At 46.5% G+C, this 19592-nt stretch overlaps 1 protein-coding gene across 6 annotated transcripts in view; it reads right to left on the bottom strand.

Annotated features, from left to right (window-relative positions):
- Positions 1 to 19592, bottom strand: part of MON2 (MON2 homolog, regulator of endosome-to-Golgi trafficking) — a 331402-nt gene that overhangs the window by 112756 nt on the left and 199054 nt on the right. For 3 of the 6 annotated variants that reach the window (XM_070755596.1, XM_070755593.1, XM_070755592.1), the window contains 2 exons: positions 17979 to 18149; positions 16629 to 16730 (listed from right to left, as the gene is read on the bottom strand). The exons of 1 other annotated variant lie outside the window; for it this stretch is intronic. In XM_070755596.1, coding sequence (XP_070611697.1) covers positions 16629 to 16730; positions 17979 to 18149 — 273 coding nt within the window. The remainder of the gene's footprint in view (positions 1 to 16628; positions 16731 to 17978; positions 18150 to 19592) is intronic. 2 more of the 6 variants (XM_070755594.1, XM_070755595.1) reach the window with 1 other exon arrangement.

Raw genomic sequence — 19592 nt, 5'->3', positions numbered from 1 at the left:
ATTTCTCCCCCCCCAAGGATGATGGACGGACAGATGGAATTGTCTTTGGGAGGCAAAACCCACAGCCACTCCATCTTGTCAGGCTTGAGTTTGAGTCTGTTGACACCCATCCAGACCCTAACAGCCTCCAGGCACTGGCACATCACTTTTACTGCTTCACTGACTGGACACGGGCTGGAGATGCATAACTGGGTATCATCAGCATATTGATGATACCTCACCCCATGCCCTTGGATGATTTCACACAGCGTAGATGTAGATATTAAATAGCAGGGGGGAGAGGACCGACCCCTGAGGCACCCCGCAAGGGAGAAACCTAGAGGTGGTTCTCTGACCCCCATCTAACACCGACTGCGACTGACCAGAGAGGTAGGAGGAGAATCACCATAAAACAGTGCCTCTCACTCCCAACCCCTCCAGCCAGTGCAGAAGGATATCATGGTTGATGGTATCGAAAGCCGCTGAGAGGTCAAGAAGCACCAGGACAGAGGATAAACCCCTGTCCCGGGCCCGCCAGAGATCATCCATCAACACGACCAAAGCAGTTTCTGTGCTGTAGCCAGGCCTGAATCCTGACTGCTGAGGGCCTAGATAATCGGCTTCTTCCAAGGACCGCTGGAGCACACCACCTTCTTGACAACCTTCCCCATAAAGGGAAGGTTGGAGACTGGACGATAGTTGTTAAGTATGGCTGGGTCCAGGGAAGGCTTCTTGAGGAGGGGGCACACAAGTGCCTCCTTGTAGGGAGCCGGAAAGGACCCCCTCCTCAAAAAAGTGTTGACAGTCTCCTCGACCCAGCTCCATGTCACCTCTCTGCTGGCCGAAATCAGCCAAGAGGGACACGCATCCAGTAAACAGGGTTGGAATTCACAGCTCCAATGGCCTTGTCCACTTCATCAGGTACCATCAGGTCAACTCCTCCCAGACAGATGGACAAGGACGGGCCACAGTCACCTCGACTGACTCATTTCAGCCGACACTGCTATCCAATTGGAGTCAAGGTCCATCCGGATCCGAGTGATTTTATCAGCGAAAAACATATTAAAATCCTTGGCGCTGCTCTGCAAGGGCTCCCCAACTCCCCCCTGGTTAAGAAGGGAGCGGGTCATCCTAAACAGAGCGGCCAGGCGAGACTCCGCTGATGCAATGAAGACAGCATGATATGCGCATCTTGCCACCTTGAGCACCACTTTGTAAGTCTTAATATGAGCTCTTACAAGTGTCTGATTGGACTCGGATTTACTTTTCCTCCACCACTTCTCTAGACGTCTCTTCTGATGTTTCAACTTCCGGAGTTCCTTGGCAAACCAAGGAGCTCTCCGGGGTCTAGTGCCAGAGAGGTCGCAACAGTGCAATCCAGTCAAGAGCCTCTGTTGCAGCTTTGTTCCAGGCCACGGCAAGAGACTCTGCCGAACTGTGAAGAACCATTGAATTTACCTGAACGATCTTCTCGATGCACCGCAAGGAGAGTCTAATGTGGGTAATTATCTAGTCTCATTGGGAGGGACTGAGTTTAATTTAAATATTAAGAAGTCAAAAAGAAAACAAAGGAGCAGTAAATCATGAACATTTTATCGAACAACTGGAAAGCCAAAGATAATGTTAAACTCATCAACCAGATAATGCAATAGTGTTCCTGGTCCCATGCCGGGTGGATTTGGACTCTCCTTGTGGTGCATCAAAAAGACATTCAGGTAAGTTCAACGGTTCTTCTCCAATGCACTTGCAAGGAAAGTCCAATGTGGGATATACCCAAGTTCAAATTATAGGGAGGGAGAAGGCTGGACCATGGGTGCTGGAGTTGAACACACCTTTTGTAACACTCGCCTCCCAAAGGCTGCCTCCGGGGAAGCAAATGAGTCAATACGGTAATGTTTAATGAATGTCGACGTAGCCGCTTGTGTAGCCCACGCCGCTGATGTGGCAGTGCTAGAGGTAGAATGTCTGATTATTCCCTGCAGGATCTGATGAGCCTCTGCTTTGTATGCTTCTGAAATGCAGTCCCGGATCCATCGACTAATGGTTGGGAATGAAACCTTGAGTCCATAGCTTGAGATGAGAAAGACACAACGCTTTGGATGTTCTGAAGAGTTGTGTTCTGCGGATATAGATTTTCAAAGCCCGTCGCACATCCAGTTTGTGCCACCTCAGTTCTGAGGGGGGAGTCCCGTGAGTGCAAAAGTCCAGCAAAATCACCTCCTGAGCCCTGTGGAACCAGGAATTTACTTTCGGAACAAAGGCAGGGTCAAGTCGTAATACGACCCTGTCTGGGTGAAACTGACAAAGATCTGGCCGCACCGACAAGGCCGATATTTCCAACATGCGTCTGGCCAAGATAATCATGACCAAGAACGCGGTTTTGATTGACAGAAAACGTAAAGAAATTGTTTGAAGCGGCTCGAACGGGGGGCTTGTTAACGCTTGGAAAACTAAGGACAAATCCCAAGATGGATATATGTGAACTGTCAGTGGTCGGATATTGGATGCCTCTCGTAAAAAATCTTTAATCCATGGGTGACGTGTCAGGGGGCGGTAGTGATCCTGAACTAATATGGTAGACAATGCTGCTAAGTGTCTTCGTAAAGTATTGGGAGCGAGGCCTTTGTCCAGTCCTTTTCGAAGAAAGGTTAGCACTATTTCAGGTGATGCCGTCTGAGGATCCACTTCTAGAGGTCTGCAAAAGTCACAGAAGGCTGACCATGTGGCCCGATAAATGTGCTTAATAGATGGTCTGCGCGCGGCTTGCATGGTGGCAATGACTGTGTCTGGCAGGTGGTGACACCATAGGTGATCCCCCTCAAGTGCCATGTGGTCAGTTGCCACCACTGTGGGTCCAGATGAAAAATGTCCCCCTAGTTGAGGGAAACCAGGTGATCTGGAAACCTCCAGCACAGGGAGATGGAGAGCTCTTTCAGTTCCGCGAACCAAGCTCGGTGTGGCCAATATGGGGCTACCAGTAGTATTTCGGCCTGTTCCTGTAAGATCTTTTGAATCACTCTTTGGATGATAGGAGTTGGTGGAAATGCGTAAAGTAGGCCCGGTCGCCACGGCTGGCGTAGGGCATCTACCCCTTCTGCTCCCAGAGAAGGGAAGCTGGAGAAGAATCGAGGAAGTTGTGTGTTCTGGCCTGTGGCAAAAGTTCTTTCACTGGAGTACCAAACTGATTGCATACTTCCCGAAGTAATCTTGGTGCTAGGCACCATTACGCCGGATCCATAGTCTTGCGGCTTAGCCAGTCTGCCCAGACATTCTCCTGCCTAGAGATGTGTTCCACCGTGAGCAAGGCTAGGTTGGACTCTGCCCACCGGAATAGGACTCCAATTCCCGCATCAATCTCCTTGTTCTCCTCTGGTGATTGATGTGAGCACATGTAGTGACATTGTCTGTCCGTATTAAGAAGTGTTGTCTCCTTACCAGGTGAGCAAAACTGCGAAGGGCTAAAGATACTGCTTTGAGTTCCAAGAAATTAATGTTCACTTCCTACAGGTCCTGTGGTTCCCAGAGACCCTGGGCCTTATGGGATGAAAGATGGGCCCCCCACCCAGTCAGACTGGCTTCGGTTGTTATAGTCAGAGGGACTGGGTTCTGGAAGGTCGAACCTTGCTGGATCATTGGTGATGCCCACCATTGTAAGGACACCCTGAGCTCTGGGCTGAGAGTCACCTTCCTTTGTGTGTGGCTGGATTTCAATCTTTGAAAGGGTAGAAGTAACCATTGGAGAGGCCAGAGATGGTAACGAGCCCAGGGTACGATATCTATACAAGATACCAGGGTGCCTAACAGCTTCAAAAGAAAGGCTAGTGAAGGTTTCCTTTGACTTTCTAGAGTCTCCAACCATTTTTGAACGTTTGTCTGTCTTTCTGGGGAAAGAAAGGTCATACATGACTCGGTGTCGATGATTGTCCTGAGGTGTGCTATACGTGTAGTTGGGGTCAGATGACTCTTGTCCCAATTGATTGTAAATCCATGTGACTGAAAAGTCCTTATGGTTGACAACACATCTCGACGTGCCTGTGTTGTGGATTTTGATAACACAATTATATCGTTGAGATACGCCATCAGGCGTAATGACCGGTGTCTGAGGCTTGCCGTGAGAATATCCAGCAATTTGTAAATGTTCTTGGTGCCGAAGATAGGCCAAAAGGCTTTGAATTGGAAATGTGTTCCGTCTAGGTAGAATCGTAGAACCGGCCTGTGACCAGGATGGATAGGCACATGAAGATAAGCTTCTTTTAGGTCTATTGACATAAGCAAGTCCTTCTGACATATGGCTGAGTCATAGTACGAAGTGAATGCATTTTGAACCTCCTGTACAACGCGTAAAGGTTCAATTGATGCAACTTCAGAATTAGGCGACATCCCCTGGAAGTCTTGGGGACCACAAATATAACTGAATAAAAATCCTTGCCTCGTTGGTAAAGAGGAATCTCCTCGATCACTTCTATTTGTAGAAGGTGAGTAACCTCCTGGTACAACAATGCTTTCTTTTGCGGATCGTTTACTGCAGGACAAGGCAGAAAACGGTTCGAGGGAAGATGAGCGAATTCGATGCGCAAGTCCTGGGACACCGTAGCAATTGCCCAGGTGTCTGAGGATGTGGTTTCCCTGACACTTGCGAAATTCTGCAATCTGCCCCCAAGAGGGTAGAGATGTGCGGAGTCATTTGTTATGCTTGAACCCCTTGGGATTGGATCCTCTGAAGGGGCGACGTCCTTGTTGGAAAGATCTGTTGCGATCTCTGAAGTACGCTCTGTCTGAACGGTAATTTCCCTGATTGAAAGTCCTGAAAGTAAGGCCTCGAACCTTGGGTGACTGCCGAGGAGGGCTCGGACCGAAAGGGCTGCCGTCTATTGAAAGGGTTGAAACGTCTTTCAGGTCTTCTGTTTGTTCTTGGCATTACTTTCTTTTTATCTTTATCCTCTATAAGTACTCCCTCTGGGGACTCGCCAAATAATTTGTCCCCGTCGAAGGGAGAAGCTGCCAAGCGCCACTTGGATTTTACATCCGCCTGCCAACTGCGCAGCCAAAATAATCTGTGTGAAGAAACCAAAGAAGCTGTTGCCCTGGAAGCAAACTTTGCTGCATTCACTGGGGCATCTGCGGAAAATTCAGTGGCAGCCAAGAGTTTATTAAGATCCTGGTGAAACCTACTATCCTCTGGATTCAGCCTGGATTGCCTTTCCTGAATACATAACCTAGTGGCTCGATTGAAGAATAAGGCCGCTGAGGCCGCTCGTAGGGCCCAGACTGCCATTTGGTGTGTTTTACACACCACGTTCTCTGCCCATTTATCTTCGGCTTTGAGTCCATCTGATATGTCTGAAGGAACCAGCACATTAGACACCAGGCTTGCCACTGGTTTGTCTATGGTTGGGGGAACTAGCAATTTCTCCATGTCGAACATATAAAATTTGCACTCTACTAATGATGGGCCTTGGGCGGCTGTTGGGTTCTCCCATGGCCGCTTTGTTTTCAAGGAAGAGCTCAGAGGAAGGAATATGCTCTGATTCCTTCTTTTGCACTGCAAACAAGATGCCTGTTGGAACTGTGGCTGCTGAGGCCTCAGCCTGCTTCCCGTCTCCTGCCTGGTCAATCATCTGCTTAGCCTTATTAAGTAGAACTCGGAACAGGGATGGCTTGAATAGACACATAAAGGTAGGTGGTTCTAGGGAGTTTTCATCCCCTGACAGATCGTTGTCGCTGCCCTTATCCCTAGATGGTATGTCTTCTTCCATTGATCCTGGTATTGATTGAGGTGCTGGGGCAATCCAAGGATCTCTGAATCTCGGAGCTACTGGTGGGGAGTATTGTTGAACCCCTGTTGCTATACCTTGCGAGTAAGCATGGCTATGAGATCCTGTAATGCTGGGGACATGTTCTGTCATGTGTCTTGCGAATTACAAAAGCCTGCAGCTGAAGGTGTGAACGTTGCAGCTGGCATCTTCCCGTACTGTGGTGCTTGGGCCATCTGGGCATTTGGTGGATAGGTAGGCCAAGCTGGTGTCTGCTTAAGTGAGTTGTAAGTCTCAGCTTCAAAGGCCAGAGGTTGTTGTACAGACCGCTCAGGGAACCAATCCTTCTCCGTTGTCGAGCCTACTACCCCTACATTGTTTAAGGGGGAGGCTGGTGGTAGTGTAGGCCCTGAGATTGTGGCAGCCATAGGCACTGTTCACTCTAAGGTGCACGGCTGTCAGCCGTGCGCCCCAAAATAACCCCCCGTGCACCCTTTTCCAAGGCCGCGCAACGAGCTGGGCATTGGAGTTGGGGGCTGCAGTAGAGGCAGGGCAGGCGTTCCCGAAGCGCTCGGAGAAAGCGCTCTCACAGCCCCCTTGCTGACAGAGAGAGAGAGAGAGAGAGCAACAGACAGAGTGAGATAGAGAGGGAGAAAGAAAGTAACTGAGAAAAAGAGAGAAAGAAGGGGGAGAGAAAGAGAGAGAAAGAGAGATAGCAATAGAGAACAAGAGAGAAAGAAAGCAAGAGAGAAAGAGTGCGAGAGAAAGAAAGCAAGAGAGAGAAAGAAAACAAGAGAGAAAGAGTGTGAGAGAGAAAGCGAGAGAAAGAAAACAAGAGAGAGAGAGCAACAGACAGAGCAAGATAGAAAGAGAGGGAGAGAGAAAGTGAGAAAAAGAGAGAGAGCAAGAGGGGGAGAGGAAGAGAGAAAGAAAGCAAGAGAGAGAGAGAGAGAAGAGGAAGGGAGAGAGAGGAAGAAAGCAAGAGAGAGGGAGAGGGAGAGAAAGAAAGCAAGAAAGAGGGAGACAGAAGAGAGGAAGGAAAAGAGAGAAAGAGAAATGATAGAAAAAAGGGGAGAACAAAGAAAAATGAGAAAATGATTGAGGCAGAGAATGAGAGGAAAGAGAGAGAAACAGAGAAAGAAATTACTCTTGATTTAAAGCTTATGGTAAAAAGCACCCAAATAATAACAGAGAAAAAAAACCCCATCCCTCACCTGTTTTTGGAAATGGTTCCAGTGTTTACACACACACAGACACACACACGGGGGAGGGAGGAGACAGGGATGGAAAAAGAGGAGAAGTGAGAGGGGGAAGGATTGAGAGAAAAGGGGAGAAATGAGAAACAAATGAGAGAGAAAAGGGGGAGAGACAGGAGAGGTACCCAGAAATGGGAACAGTGGTAGAAATTTGAGGGATGATTGATTATTAAACATGGATTGACTATGGAATATTGGTAAAAGATATATTTAGATGTTGTTTAATATTAAGATGTATAAATTAAAAAAAATTGGATTAGAATTTTAGAACTATATAGAATTACATAGGTAAAATTAATGGAAGATACATATGATAAATAAGGGGTTTATGATATGTACTGTATACTTTTATGAGTTTGCATTATGAATTTAAAATATACTTGGAAATGTAGAAGATTGATGAAAGTTAATAACAGTAAATGCTAAGTGCCTGAAAATTAATTAATCTTGGAAGTATAATTTATGGAAATACAGTGGTACCTCAAGATACGAACCCCTCGTCTTACGAACAACTCATGATACGAACCCGAGGTTCAGAAAAATTTTGCCTCTTCTTACGAACTTTTTTCGAGTTACGAACCGGCGTTCGGAGACTGCTGGGAAGCCGCGCGGCTGTTTTAAAAGGTGACAGCCGGGCGGCGGGGCTTCCCAGAAGCCTCCGGAACGCCGGTTCGTAACTTGAACAAAGTTCGTAAGAAGAGGCAAAATTTTGCTGAACCCCGGGTTCGGTTCGGGAGGTTGCTGGGAAGCCCCCCAGGCCGGCTGCGACCTTTTAAAACACCCGCGCCGCTTCCCAGCTGTCTCCCGAAGCCGAACGCGGAAGTTTGGCTTTAGCGTTCGGCTTCAGGAGACAGCTGGGAAGCGGCGCGGATGTTTTAAAAGGTCGCAGCCGGCCTGGGGGGCTTGCCAGCACCCCCCCGAACCCGGGTTAAGTCCCACAGAGTGGATCTTCTCCGGGTCCCGTCAACTAAGCAATGTCGGCTGGCGGGACCCAGGGGAAGAGCCTTCTCTGTGGCGGCCCCAGCCCTCTGGAACCAACTCCCCCCAGAGATTAGAACTGCCCCCACCCTCCTTGCCTTTCGTAAACAACTTAAAACCCACCTCTGCCACCAGGCATGGGGGAATTGAGATCCTCTTTCCCCCTAGGCCTTTACAATTCTATGCATGGTATGTATGTATGTATGTTTGGTTTTTATATTAATTGATTTTTAATCATCAATACCAAATTACTATTGTACACTGTTTTATTGTCACTGTTAGCCGCCCCGAGTCTCTGGAGAGGGGCGGCATACAAATCCAATAAATAAATAAATAAATAAATATTAATTGATGCATTGGTGTTCAGCTAGATTTTCATAGTATTACTAGATTACTATAATACTATGATAAATATTTAAGAAATGAAGATTTTAAAGCATGGATTTATTAATAGTCGTGTTTTTGGTTTTGCTGGTTGTTTCAGTTTTAATAGTAATAGGTTTTGGTTTTGTTTTATTATTAATTTCTTTTAATAAAAAAGAAGGGAATTTTTTCTCATTCATTCATTCATTCATTCATTCATTCATTCATTCATTCATTCATTCATTCATTCATACTGCTATGCCGCCCAGTCCCGAAGGGACTGCCACTCAGTCACTATACTTTTCTGCCCACACCCAAAAAAAATTAAAGGGAACATTGGCCGTAGGTAGTAGTTGCCTTTGGGTTGCCTCTAATTGTTTTTCTAGTGCCCTTACCTTCTTCTCAGCTTCTCTGAATGAGGAAGTCTGAGAGGATTTGTATCTTCCCTTATCGGATTGGGCCTTCTCCTTTGGGGTACTGGGTTTAGGTGTAGTAGACCCATCTACCGCGAGGGCTGCTGGATCTGCCGTAATTATTCAACCTTTTTGACTCACGCTTGAAGATCAAAGGTAAAATTTCAGCCTCACAGCCGATCTCCTTTACCGAGAACAGCCAAAATGACAGGCAAGGCCCTTCTGCACATGCGTGTTGCCGAGGCAGATTCGACAATTTGTTGGTTAAATATGACGTTTCTGCTGCCCAAAATGGTGCCCGTTGCAGTTACCATGGCAACCATTAGATCATAGTGAAGGCATTTGTTATACACGCCTTGTTTCTTAATTCAAAATTTTGGATCTTGTTGTCCTGGCAACCCTTGGACAGCTGAGGCACTGCTCAGGCTTCACGCCTGATCTGAGGCCCCGCCAAACATTACGGAGGATGTCTACTCCCTCCGACAACGAATAACAGCAATTTTCTTTTGCCCGACTGAGCCGCCCATTCTTCAAACACAGCTGCCGAATGCGGCCTTGGATCCTCCTCAGGCAAACGGCCCCGGTATGTTCCTTGGAGTGGGCGGACCCCTCCGAAGTCAACCGCTTTTTTTAACCAACCGGGTGAGACCGCGGAGGTCAGCAACCCAGTGGCTCGCTCCCACATTCAAGTTCCACTCCCTCCGGTGAAATGAGGGCCTAGTGGGGGAGGAGCAGCAGCCAAGAGGGTGATACCCGCAGAGGGTGTCCACCCTATGATGCCCTGAAAGTATCTTTCTATGAAGAATTCTCTTACCTGTTAATAAAAAGAAGAAAATATTTAATTTATGACATTAAAACATCGTTTTAAACAATAGAATGCTTAAGAAGAAAAACTCAAATCCCTTTACTGCGACTGAGTTTTTTTGACTGGAGGGCCAGGGGGCGGTACCTTCCTAATATTTAAATTAAATTCAGTCTCTTCCAATGAGACTAGAGAATTACCCACATTGGACTCTCCTTGCGAGTGCATTGGAGAATGGGTGAATCTGGTAGAACCCCAAGCGCCCTCTGAAAGCCCTCTGGGTCCATCAAGCGTCTGGGGTGGAATCAACTAATCGGTCAGCCTCTCTGCGGGGGAGGATTAGAGCCTTGAAGTCAAATCGCAGTAGAAAATGGTCTGACCATGACAAAGGCAAAACATCTAAGCCCCTTAGTCTCAGACCATTAGAAACATAGAAACATAGAAGACTGACGGCAGAAAAAGACCTCATGGTCCATCTAGTCGGTTCTTATACTATTTCCTGTATTTTATCTTACAATTGATATATGTTTATCCCAGGCATGTTCAAATTCAGTTACTGTGGATTTACCAACCACGTCTGCTGGAAGTTTGTTCCAAGGATCTACTACTCTTTCAGTAAAATAATATTTTCTCATGTTGCCTTTGATCTTTCCCCCAACACTTCCCTCCTGAACCTTATTTAACCCTTTAACATATTTAAATGTTTTGATCATGTCCCCCCTTTTCCTTCTGTCCTCCAGACTATACAGATTGAGTTCATTAAGTCTTTCCTGATACGTTTTATGCTTAAGACCTTCCACCATTCTTGTAGCCCGTCTTTGGACCCGTTCAATTTTGTCAATATCTTTTTATAGGTGAGGTCTCCAGAACTGAACACAGTACTCCAAATGTGGTCTCACCAGCGCTCTATATAAGGGGATCACAATCTCCCTCTTCCTGCTTGTTATACCTCTAGCTATGCAGCTACGTGCTGGAGGGAGCCTGTTTGTGTCAGCTGCAAAGCCAAAAGACTCCTGAAACGCCTGAAAACACTGAGGCACTTGGGGCGGTGGCCAGTGGGAGTGGCTGCTGTCTTGGGGGGAGCGCCCAGCAGAAGCTTTAAGAACGTGGAGCTACGAAGGGGCGATGGAGATAGAGATGTTATCAAGTGGGACTGAGGACTACTGGAGATTGCCCAGGGCACCTGATGGAAACTGGAGCCCCCAGAGAGGAAGAATTTGGGACATTCTCAATCGAGGCAAAGAGACAGAATTTTTACAGTACTGGTCACCGATCTTGACCAGTCCTAGAAAAACCAAACTGTATTTAGACCCTGTGTCCCAGATACTGATATCCGAGGCTTTCAGAACTTTTACAACTTTGAGAACTAATCAGCCAAATCAACTTAGAGTCTGGTGCCCTCTTGCTGCTACCTTTTGCCCTTTATTTTTGCTGCTTCCCCTTTTTAAGAACTATTAGCAAATTACTTTTATACTATTCCTGTCTATGTGTTATATGTTTTTATATTTACTGTTTTTTAATTAACTGATTTTAAGGGATGAATTATTGATGCTATTAGTGTTTTTAAGTAATCTCTTTTTTAAATTAATTATTAGGATTTTTAGCAATGGATTTTTATGGGAATGAAACTAATGGGGGTGGGTGGGAGGGGGATACTGAATGGAATGGGTTTGGTGGGTGGGATTACAGTATGTATGAATTGAATGGTTATGATTTAAATGATACCCTTGGCAAACCTGATGCTGGAGAGGCAGGAGGGGAGGGGGCACCTATCTCTGGGGTGGCAGAGGGTCAAAATATTCCGGTCTTGCTGGGGAGAGGCAGATATGGTGGGAGCCTTGGAGCTAGCCATTCCAGGGGAAGGAGAGATCGCTGCTTAGTAGCGATCCCTTCTTCCGGCTCCTTGAGCTCAACCCAAGATACTGGTGACGAGTGTAATTCTGGCCCTGGGCTCAAGTTGCTGCTGCTCAATGCCAGGTCGGTGGTAAATAAAGCTCTCCTCATCCGGGATTAGATCCTGGATGAGGAGGCCGACCTGGCTTGTGTGACCGAAACCTGGCTGGGCCCGGAGGGAGGAGTTCCTCTCTCGGAAATCTGTCCAGCTGGGTTTCGGGTATGGCACCAACCTCGACCCCAGGGAAGGGGAGGAGGAGTGGCTATTATAGCCAGGGAGAGTCTTTGCCTGCGTAGGCTCATTGCTCCAGAGGTTGCGGGTTGCGAGTCCCTTCTGGTGAAGTTGGACTTAGGGGTTCAGGTGGGCTTGTTACTCACGTACCTGCCTCCCAGCTGCGTGTCAACAGCCCTGCCTGTGCTGCTCGAGGAGGTGGCCGGGTTGGCGGTGGAGTTCCCCGGACTTATTGTCCTGGGGGATTTCAATCTGCCGTCACTCGGCGGTTCATCTGGACTGGCACAGGAGTTCATGGCCACCATGACAGCCATGGACCTGACTCAAGTAGTTCAGGGTCCGACTCACGAGGGTGGGCACGCGCCCGATATGATATTCCTCTCTAAGCAATTGTGTAATGGTCTGAGACTAAGAGGCTTAGAAGTGTTGCCTTTGTCATGGTCAGATCATTTCCTACTGCGGCTTAACTTCCTGGCTCCAATCCTTCCCCGCAGGGAGGCGGAACTGATTAAGTTGTTCCGCCCCAGACGTCTGATGGATCCAGAAGGTTTTCAGAGGGTGCTTGGGGTTATTCCAGATACACTCGTTCACAGTTCGGCAGAGTCTCTTGCTGAGGCCTGGAACAAGGCTGCAGTAGGGGCTCTTGACCAGATTGCGCCGTTGCGACCTCTCCACGGCACTAGACCCCGTAGAGCCCCATGGTACAATGAGGAGCTCCGGGAGTTGAAGCGCCAGAAGAGACGTCTGGAGAAGCGATGGAGGAAGAGTAAGTCTGAATCCGATCGAACACTTGTAAGAGCTCATATTAAGACTTACAAAGTGGCGCTCAAGGCGGCAAGATGCGCGTACCATGCCGCTTTGATTCCCTCCTGGCCGCTCTGTTCAGGGTAACCCGCTCCCTTCTTAATCAGGGGGGAGTTGGGGAGCCCTTGCAGAGCGGCGCTGAGGATTTTAACACGTTTTTCGCTGATAAAATCGCTCAGATCCGGGCGGACCTCGACTCCAATTGTAAAACAGAGTCGACTGACAACGAGTCAGTCGAGGTGACTGGGGCTAAACGTCTTTGTCCACCTGTCTGGGCAGAGTTTGACTTGGTGTCACCTGATGAAGTGGACAAGGCCATTGGAGCTGTGAGTTCCGCCACCTGTTTACTGGATCCGTGTCCCTCTTGGCTGGTTTCGGCCAGTCGGGAGGTGACACGGAGCTGGGTCCAGGAGATTGTCAACGCCTCCTTGGGGAGGGGGTCCTTCCCGGCCCTTTATAAGGAGGCACTTGTGCGCCCCCTCCTCAAGAAGCCTTCCATGGACCCAGCCGAGCTTAATAACTACTGTCCAGTCTCCAACCTTCCCTTTATGGGGAAGGTTGTCGAGAAGGTGGTGGCACTTCAACTCCAGCGGTCCTTGGAAGAAGCCGATTATCTTGGTCCTCAACAGTCTGGATTCAGGCCCGGCTACAGCACGGAAACTGCTTTGGTCGCGTTGATGGATGATCTCTGGCGGGTCCGGGACAGGGGCTTGTCCTCTGTCCTGGTGATCCTTGACCTCTCAGTGGCTTTTGATACCATCGACCATGGTATCCTTCTGCGCCGGCTGGAGGGGTTGGGAGTGGGAGGCACTGTTCTCCAGTGGTTCTCCTCCTACCTCTCCGGTCGGTCGCAGTCGGTGTTAGTGGGGAGTCAGAAGTCGACCTCGAGGTCTCTCCCTTGTGGGGTGCCTCAGGGGTCGGTCCTCTCCCCCCTGCTATTTAATATCTACATGAAACCGCTGGGCGAGATCATCCAAGGACATGGGGTGAGGTATCATCAATACGCCGATGATACACAGTTATACATCTCCACCCCATGCCCAGTCAACGAAGCAGTGGAAGTGATGTGCCGGTGCCTGGAGGCTGTTGGGGCCTGGATGGGTGTCAACAAACTCAAACTCAATCCAGACAAGACGGAGTGGCTGTGGGTCTTGCCTCCCAAGGACAATTCAATCTGTCCATCCATTACCCTGGGGGGGGGGAATTATTGACCCCCTCAGAGAGGGTCCGCAACTTGGGCGTCCTCCTCGATCCACAGCTCACATTAGAGAAACATCTTTCAGCTGTGGCGAGGGGGGCGTTTGCCCAGGTTCGCCTGGTGCGCCAGTTGCGGCCCTACTTGGACCGGGAGTCATTGCTCACAGTCACTCATGCCCTCATCACCTCGAGGCTCGACTACTGTAACACTCTCTACATGGGGCTACCTTTGAAAAGTGTTCAGAAACTTCAGATCGTGCAGAATGCAGCTGCGAGAGCAATTATGGGCTTCTCTAAGTATGCCCATATCACTCCAACACTCCGCAGTCTGCATTGGTTGCCGATCAGTTTCCGGTCACAATTCAAAGTGTTGGTTATGACCTATAAAGCCCTTCATGGCACCGGACCAGAATACCTCCGAGACCGCCTTCTGCCGCACGAATCCCAGCGACCGGTTCGGTCCCACAGAGTTGGCCTTCTCGCAGTCCCGTCGACTAAACAATGTCGTCTGGCGGGACCCAGGGGAAGAGCCTTCTCTGTGGTGGCTCCGACCCTCTGGAACCAGCTCCCCCCTGAGATTAGGATTGCCCCCACCCTCCTTGCCTTTCGCAAACTCCTTAAAACTCACCTCTGCCGTCAGGCATGGGGGAACTGAAACATCTCCCCCTTGCCCATGTTGTTTTGGTATTAGATTGATTGTATTTCTTAATATTCTGGGGTTGTTTTTTATGAATTTTTAGCTTAAAATTGTAATTGGATTGGTGGGTATTGGATTTGTTATTATGTATTGTTTTTATCTTGTTGTGAGCCGCCCCGAGTTTTCGGAGAGGGGCGGCATATAAATCCAATAAATCTAATCTAATCTAATCTAATCCTACTTGCTTTTCCTACCGCCCGACCACACTGCTCACCCATTTTGAGACTGTCAGAAATCACTACCCCTAAATCCTTCTCTTCTGAAGTTTTTGCTAACACAGAACTGCCAATACAATACTCAGATTGAGGATTCATTTTCCCCAAGTGCATTATTTTACATTTGGAAACATTAAACTGCAGTTTCCATTGCTGTGACCATTTATCTAGTAAAGCTAAATCATTTACCATATTACAGACCCCATCCAGGAATATCAACCCTATTGCACACTTTAGAGTCATCGGCAAATAGGCAAACCTTCCCTACCAAACCTTCCCCTATGTCACTCACAAACATATTAAAAAGAATAGGACCCAGAACAGACCCTTGTGGCACACCTCTTGTAGCCTGTCTCTGCTCAGAATACTCGCCATTAACAATAACTCTCTGATATCTACGCTTCAGCCAGCTTGAAATCCACTGAACTATCCAGGGATTAAGTCCAATCTTCACTAATTTATCTATCAGCTCTTTATGTGGAACTGTATCAAAGGCTTTGCTGAAGTCCAGATAGGCAATATCCACGGCACGACCTTGATCCAACACCTTTGTGACATAGTCAAAGAAATCAATGAGATTAGTCTGACATGATTGCTCTGACAGAAATATCATGTCCAATGTGTGTCCCCCCTTCGTGAGTTGGACCCTGAACTACTTGAGTCAGGTCCATGGCTGTCATGGTGGCCATGAACTCCTGTGCTAACCCAGAGGATCCGCCAAGTGACGGTAGGTTAAAGTCCCCCAGGACAATAAGTCCGGGGAACTCCACCGCCAACCCGGCCACCTCCTCGAGCAGTACAGGCAGGGCTGTTGACATGCAGCTGGAAGGCAGGTACGTGAGCAACAAACCCACCTGAATCCCTAGGTCCAACTTCACCAAGAGGGACTCACAACTCGCAATCTCGGGAGCAACGAGTCTACGTAGGCAAAAAGTCTCCTTGGCTATGATAGCCACTCTCTCCCCCCCCTTCCCTGGGGTCGTAGCTGATGCCATACCTGGAACTTGGCTGGGCATATTTTGGAGAGAGGAACTCCTCCCTCCAGGCCCAGCCAGGTTTCAGTCACATACCATATTATAAAATTTATAAGTTTACGTAAAGCAAAACAATTCAGCTTTAGTAATTTTTCTGAGATAATCAGCACATGTACACAAAATATCTTTTTGTAGGTAGCTAAAACATTAGGCAGAATTGTATACAATCCAATAATATCTATTCTGCTTTTCAACTAAGGCAGAATTATAATTTTAATTTGCAATATAGTACTTAGGAAAGCATTATCCTGATTTAAATTATGTACAATAATAACAGCCCAATTGACAATCATGTTACTTTTTACCATATAGTTGTGAAATTTCTGGCATTTTAAATGTTTTATCTGGAAGGGATTTGGAATTATCAATAAAGGCACATATTAACAATCTGGAATATAAAATGCACTCTCCCCTCCTCCCAAAGAGGATGGGAATGGTGCAATTTTTTTCTTCTTACCTCTTCAAAATCTTGTTGTGTCTCATAGTACAAAAATACAGTATTTAATACACCAATATTTTTTTAAAAACCCGATTTTAAGCTGATTAGAATATTAGAAAAAAACAGTTTGTTTTGTTCCTTATTTTAAAGAAAAATGTATTGCTCCGTACTGCTGCCAAAAACCAAAATTAATATATCAATTGTTTTATCAGCTAGTACACAATTGTATGGTTTATTTTTGTATAAGTTATGAATATATAAGAAAAAGTGCATTCTCTGAAACAATTATGGTGCTCATGTGAGAAAAATGTGATTTCATTCTCTGATATTTTCCCAATTCACACAGGTATAGAATTCACACAGTACTCATTAAGTCGGGAATTGGAGGATTCAATAGTCTAATTAGCCCTTCTAATTCCATGATTCTACAGTTAACAAGGAACAAAACAGAACACAAACAGGAAACAGAAACAGCTTCTTATTCTTATGACTTTAAGTCTTAATTAAAGGGAGAAAAATACTAAGATTTTTCAAACATAAGTACTGATAGAAGATAATAAAATGATTCATTACCTCTAAAAGATGACCAGTCAGTGGTCTCCACAGAATTTCAATCCTATGCATGTTAACCAATCCTGTTTCTAACAATTTAGCAACAGCAAACAATGATGGTTCCTAAATGCAAATGGTATTTAAAATGATTTCATTCACATGCTCAAACATTAAGTTACTGTATTGAAGAACAGTGATGTAAAGTGTTCTTTTCAAAGTTTGTTGATATGGCAGTTTAATTTTTAGTTGTGAATTATAATCCTATACCTAATATGATAAAATTCATACTGTATATCAACTGTCCATATAAAGCTCAAATATATTTATATTTGTAACAGAGGCTGGATTTGTTTCACACAAACTTTTAAAGGGCCAACTTACACACATGGGAAATCAATTCATTTGCTTTTTAGTTTGATAAATCCCCTCATGATGAGGAGGTTGAAGTATTCTTATTAAAGGACCAATACCCATACAATTCAAAGGACAACCCCTAACGTACAGAATGCATTTAGTGCCTTCAATGAAATGTTAACTTTATATTCTTCTTTTTATATATCTACTGTATATATTACATGTATTTACTTATGCATTCATTAATGGTGTACTGCATTTTTAAATTCTGTGACTTGGCCAATAAGCATACAACCATACATACATGCATATTTTTTGGAATTCACTGACCAGAACTTCGTTTAATAAATTAAGTTTTGCACAAAACTTTCCCTGTGATCTTCATTTTTTTCCTTTTCTGCCACAAAGACGGTGGTTACAATTTGTGTAACAAGCTAGGATTATAAATTAATTTCAAGCTTTAATTTAAGATATTAACATTTCCCATCCTGTTTTCAATTGCTTCCAAATTTGAACCAAATTAATAATTATGAACAATTGTACTTAATTAAGGAATACCAAGGAAGGAGTTGAGTATAGGGGCAATAGACAAAAATAGATATCTAATTTCATTACTACATAATGTTACATAAAATCTGTTTTATTGTTGATGCATGCTGAATAATTGAGAGAACCAAAGAATACCAAGAAAAGTCACTATATGCTTCATTTAAAAACCACTGATCTTGTTGATCATGCCAAGATGTTGAATGTGATTAGATAATATAAATATGCCATATAAATAATATTTATGAATATTTAACACAAACATATAACCTGTACTATGCTGATGGCACTACTCTGATAGCCAAAAATGCATAGGATCAACAAGCTGCGAAAAAAGTGAAAGAGCACAGTGAAAAATGAGACTAGAATTAAATATAAAGAAGATCAAATTCATGACAACATGTACTGTTAGGAATTGCAATCCTATATTTCATTGTAGGACCATATAAGGTAAAAGTTGAAATGTATTACCATATAAGGTAAAAGTTGAATGTAAAGCATGCTCATGCTGAGGCATTGGGTCTCAACTGCAATGTGATTGGGCCAGAGCATTATAATATGCAGATCACCTTCACCATTTCCTTGTCGGTTGATCATTGTTGGTTGTTGGTCTTGTTGGTGGTCATTTGCAGTAGATGGTGGCTAGAGCAGTTAGATATTGAGTAGAACCGAGATAATGATATAAAGGATAGGTAGATTAAGATAGGTTTAGTATCTATTAGAAACCTGGATTGGTTTTGTATCTACTTGTAACCTGGATTGTTTGAATATTTACTTGTAAGTAAGCTGAATGTAACTGATGTAAAATTCCTGTACAGTGGTACCTCGTCTTACGAACTTAATTCGTTCCATGAAGAGGTTCGTAAGAAGAAAAGTTCGTAAGATGAAACAATGTTTCCCATAGAAATCAATGTTAAAGCAAATAATGTGTGCAAGCCCATTAGGAAAATCCATACCATTAAGGCTTTAAAAAAAGCGCCCAGCGGACGAAGTAGAGGGAGTGGGGACAGAGGCGAGCTGAGGAAGCGGCGGGCAAGACCATCTTACTGACAAAATGTGTCAGTGGGAGCCCCGGTCATCCATCGCCTGCTGCCCCCTCCTGCCAGAAGGCCGTGAGGGGCCAAAGCCGGGTGTGGGGAAGGGCGGAACTTTCGGCTTCTGGGTGGACAGGAGAGCCTGGAGCCACCACCTTCCCGCCCACCCACCCAACTTGCCAGTTGCCCTCCCTCACCAAAGGCACCCATCCCGTGCGCTCCAAGAGCTGCACCGAGGCCGCCTGGGAGCCGCCACTGCCAGGACGGGATCCCCTCGCTGCCCGTGTCCCCACTCCCTTAGCCTCCGCTTGATCTTTCTATCCTTGTAGCCGGCTGGAGAGCAAGTGAGTGAGCGAGAGAGACGACCCTTTTCCGTCCACGCCTTGGGAGGACAAGGACACCTGGGCTCGCACCTGGGCTTGTCTCTCTCGCTGGCTCACTTGCTTTCCTGCCGGCTACAAAGACAGGGAGGCATGGCATCAGGACTTTCTCCCCAGCGGGCAGGAAACGAGCGAGAGAAACAAGCCTAATTCATCCGCACGAAAGAAGAGGAGTTGGTCCCGAATCCTCGTGTGCACTGCAGCAGGGCAGCTCTGCCCGGCTGGGCTATTGCTCCTCCCCCTGGAGCTCCCAACGTGGCAGGAGAGCAAGTGAGCCAGCGAGAGAGACCAGCTGCGGTGTCCTTGTAGCGGGTAAGAGAGTGAGCGAGAGAGAAACGAGCCTTCTCCAGCGGGCATTGGGAGCTCCAGAGGGAGGAGCAGTAGCCTGGCCGGGCAGAGCTGCCCTGTTGCAGTACGAACGATAATTCGGGACCAACTCCTTTTCCTTCGGGCGGCCGGAGAAGGCTCCTTTCTCTCTCTCTCTCCTGCCCACTACAAGGACACCGTGGTTCATCTCAGTCACTCACTTGCTCTCCTGCCGGCTACAAACACAGGGAGGCGCGGCGTCAGGACTTTCTCCCCGCGGTGTCCTTGCAGTGGGCAGGACAGTGAAAGAGAGAAACGAGCCTTCTTCAGCCGCCTGAAAGAAGAGGAGTTGGTCCCGAATTCTT

The sequence above is a fragment of the Erythrolamprus reginae genome, chromosome 6, assembly GCF_031021105.1.
Source record: "Erythrolamprus reginae isolate rEryReg1 chromosome 6, rEryReg1.hap1, whole genome shotgun sequence".
NCBI lineage: Eukaryota > Metazoa > Chordata > Lepidosauria > Squamata > Dipsadidae > Erythrolamprus > Erythrolamprus reginae.
The sequence above is the reverse complement of the archived record's forward strand: the minus strand, read 5'-3'. Positions and strand labels throughout refer to the sequence as shown.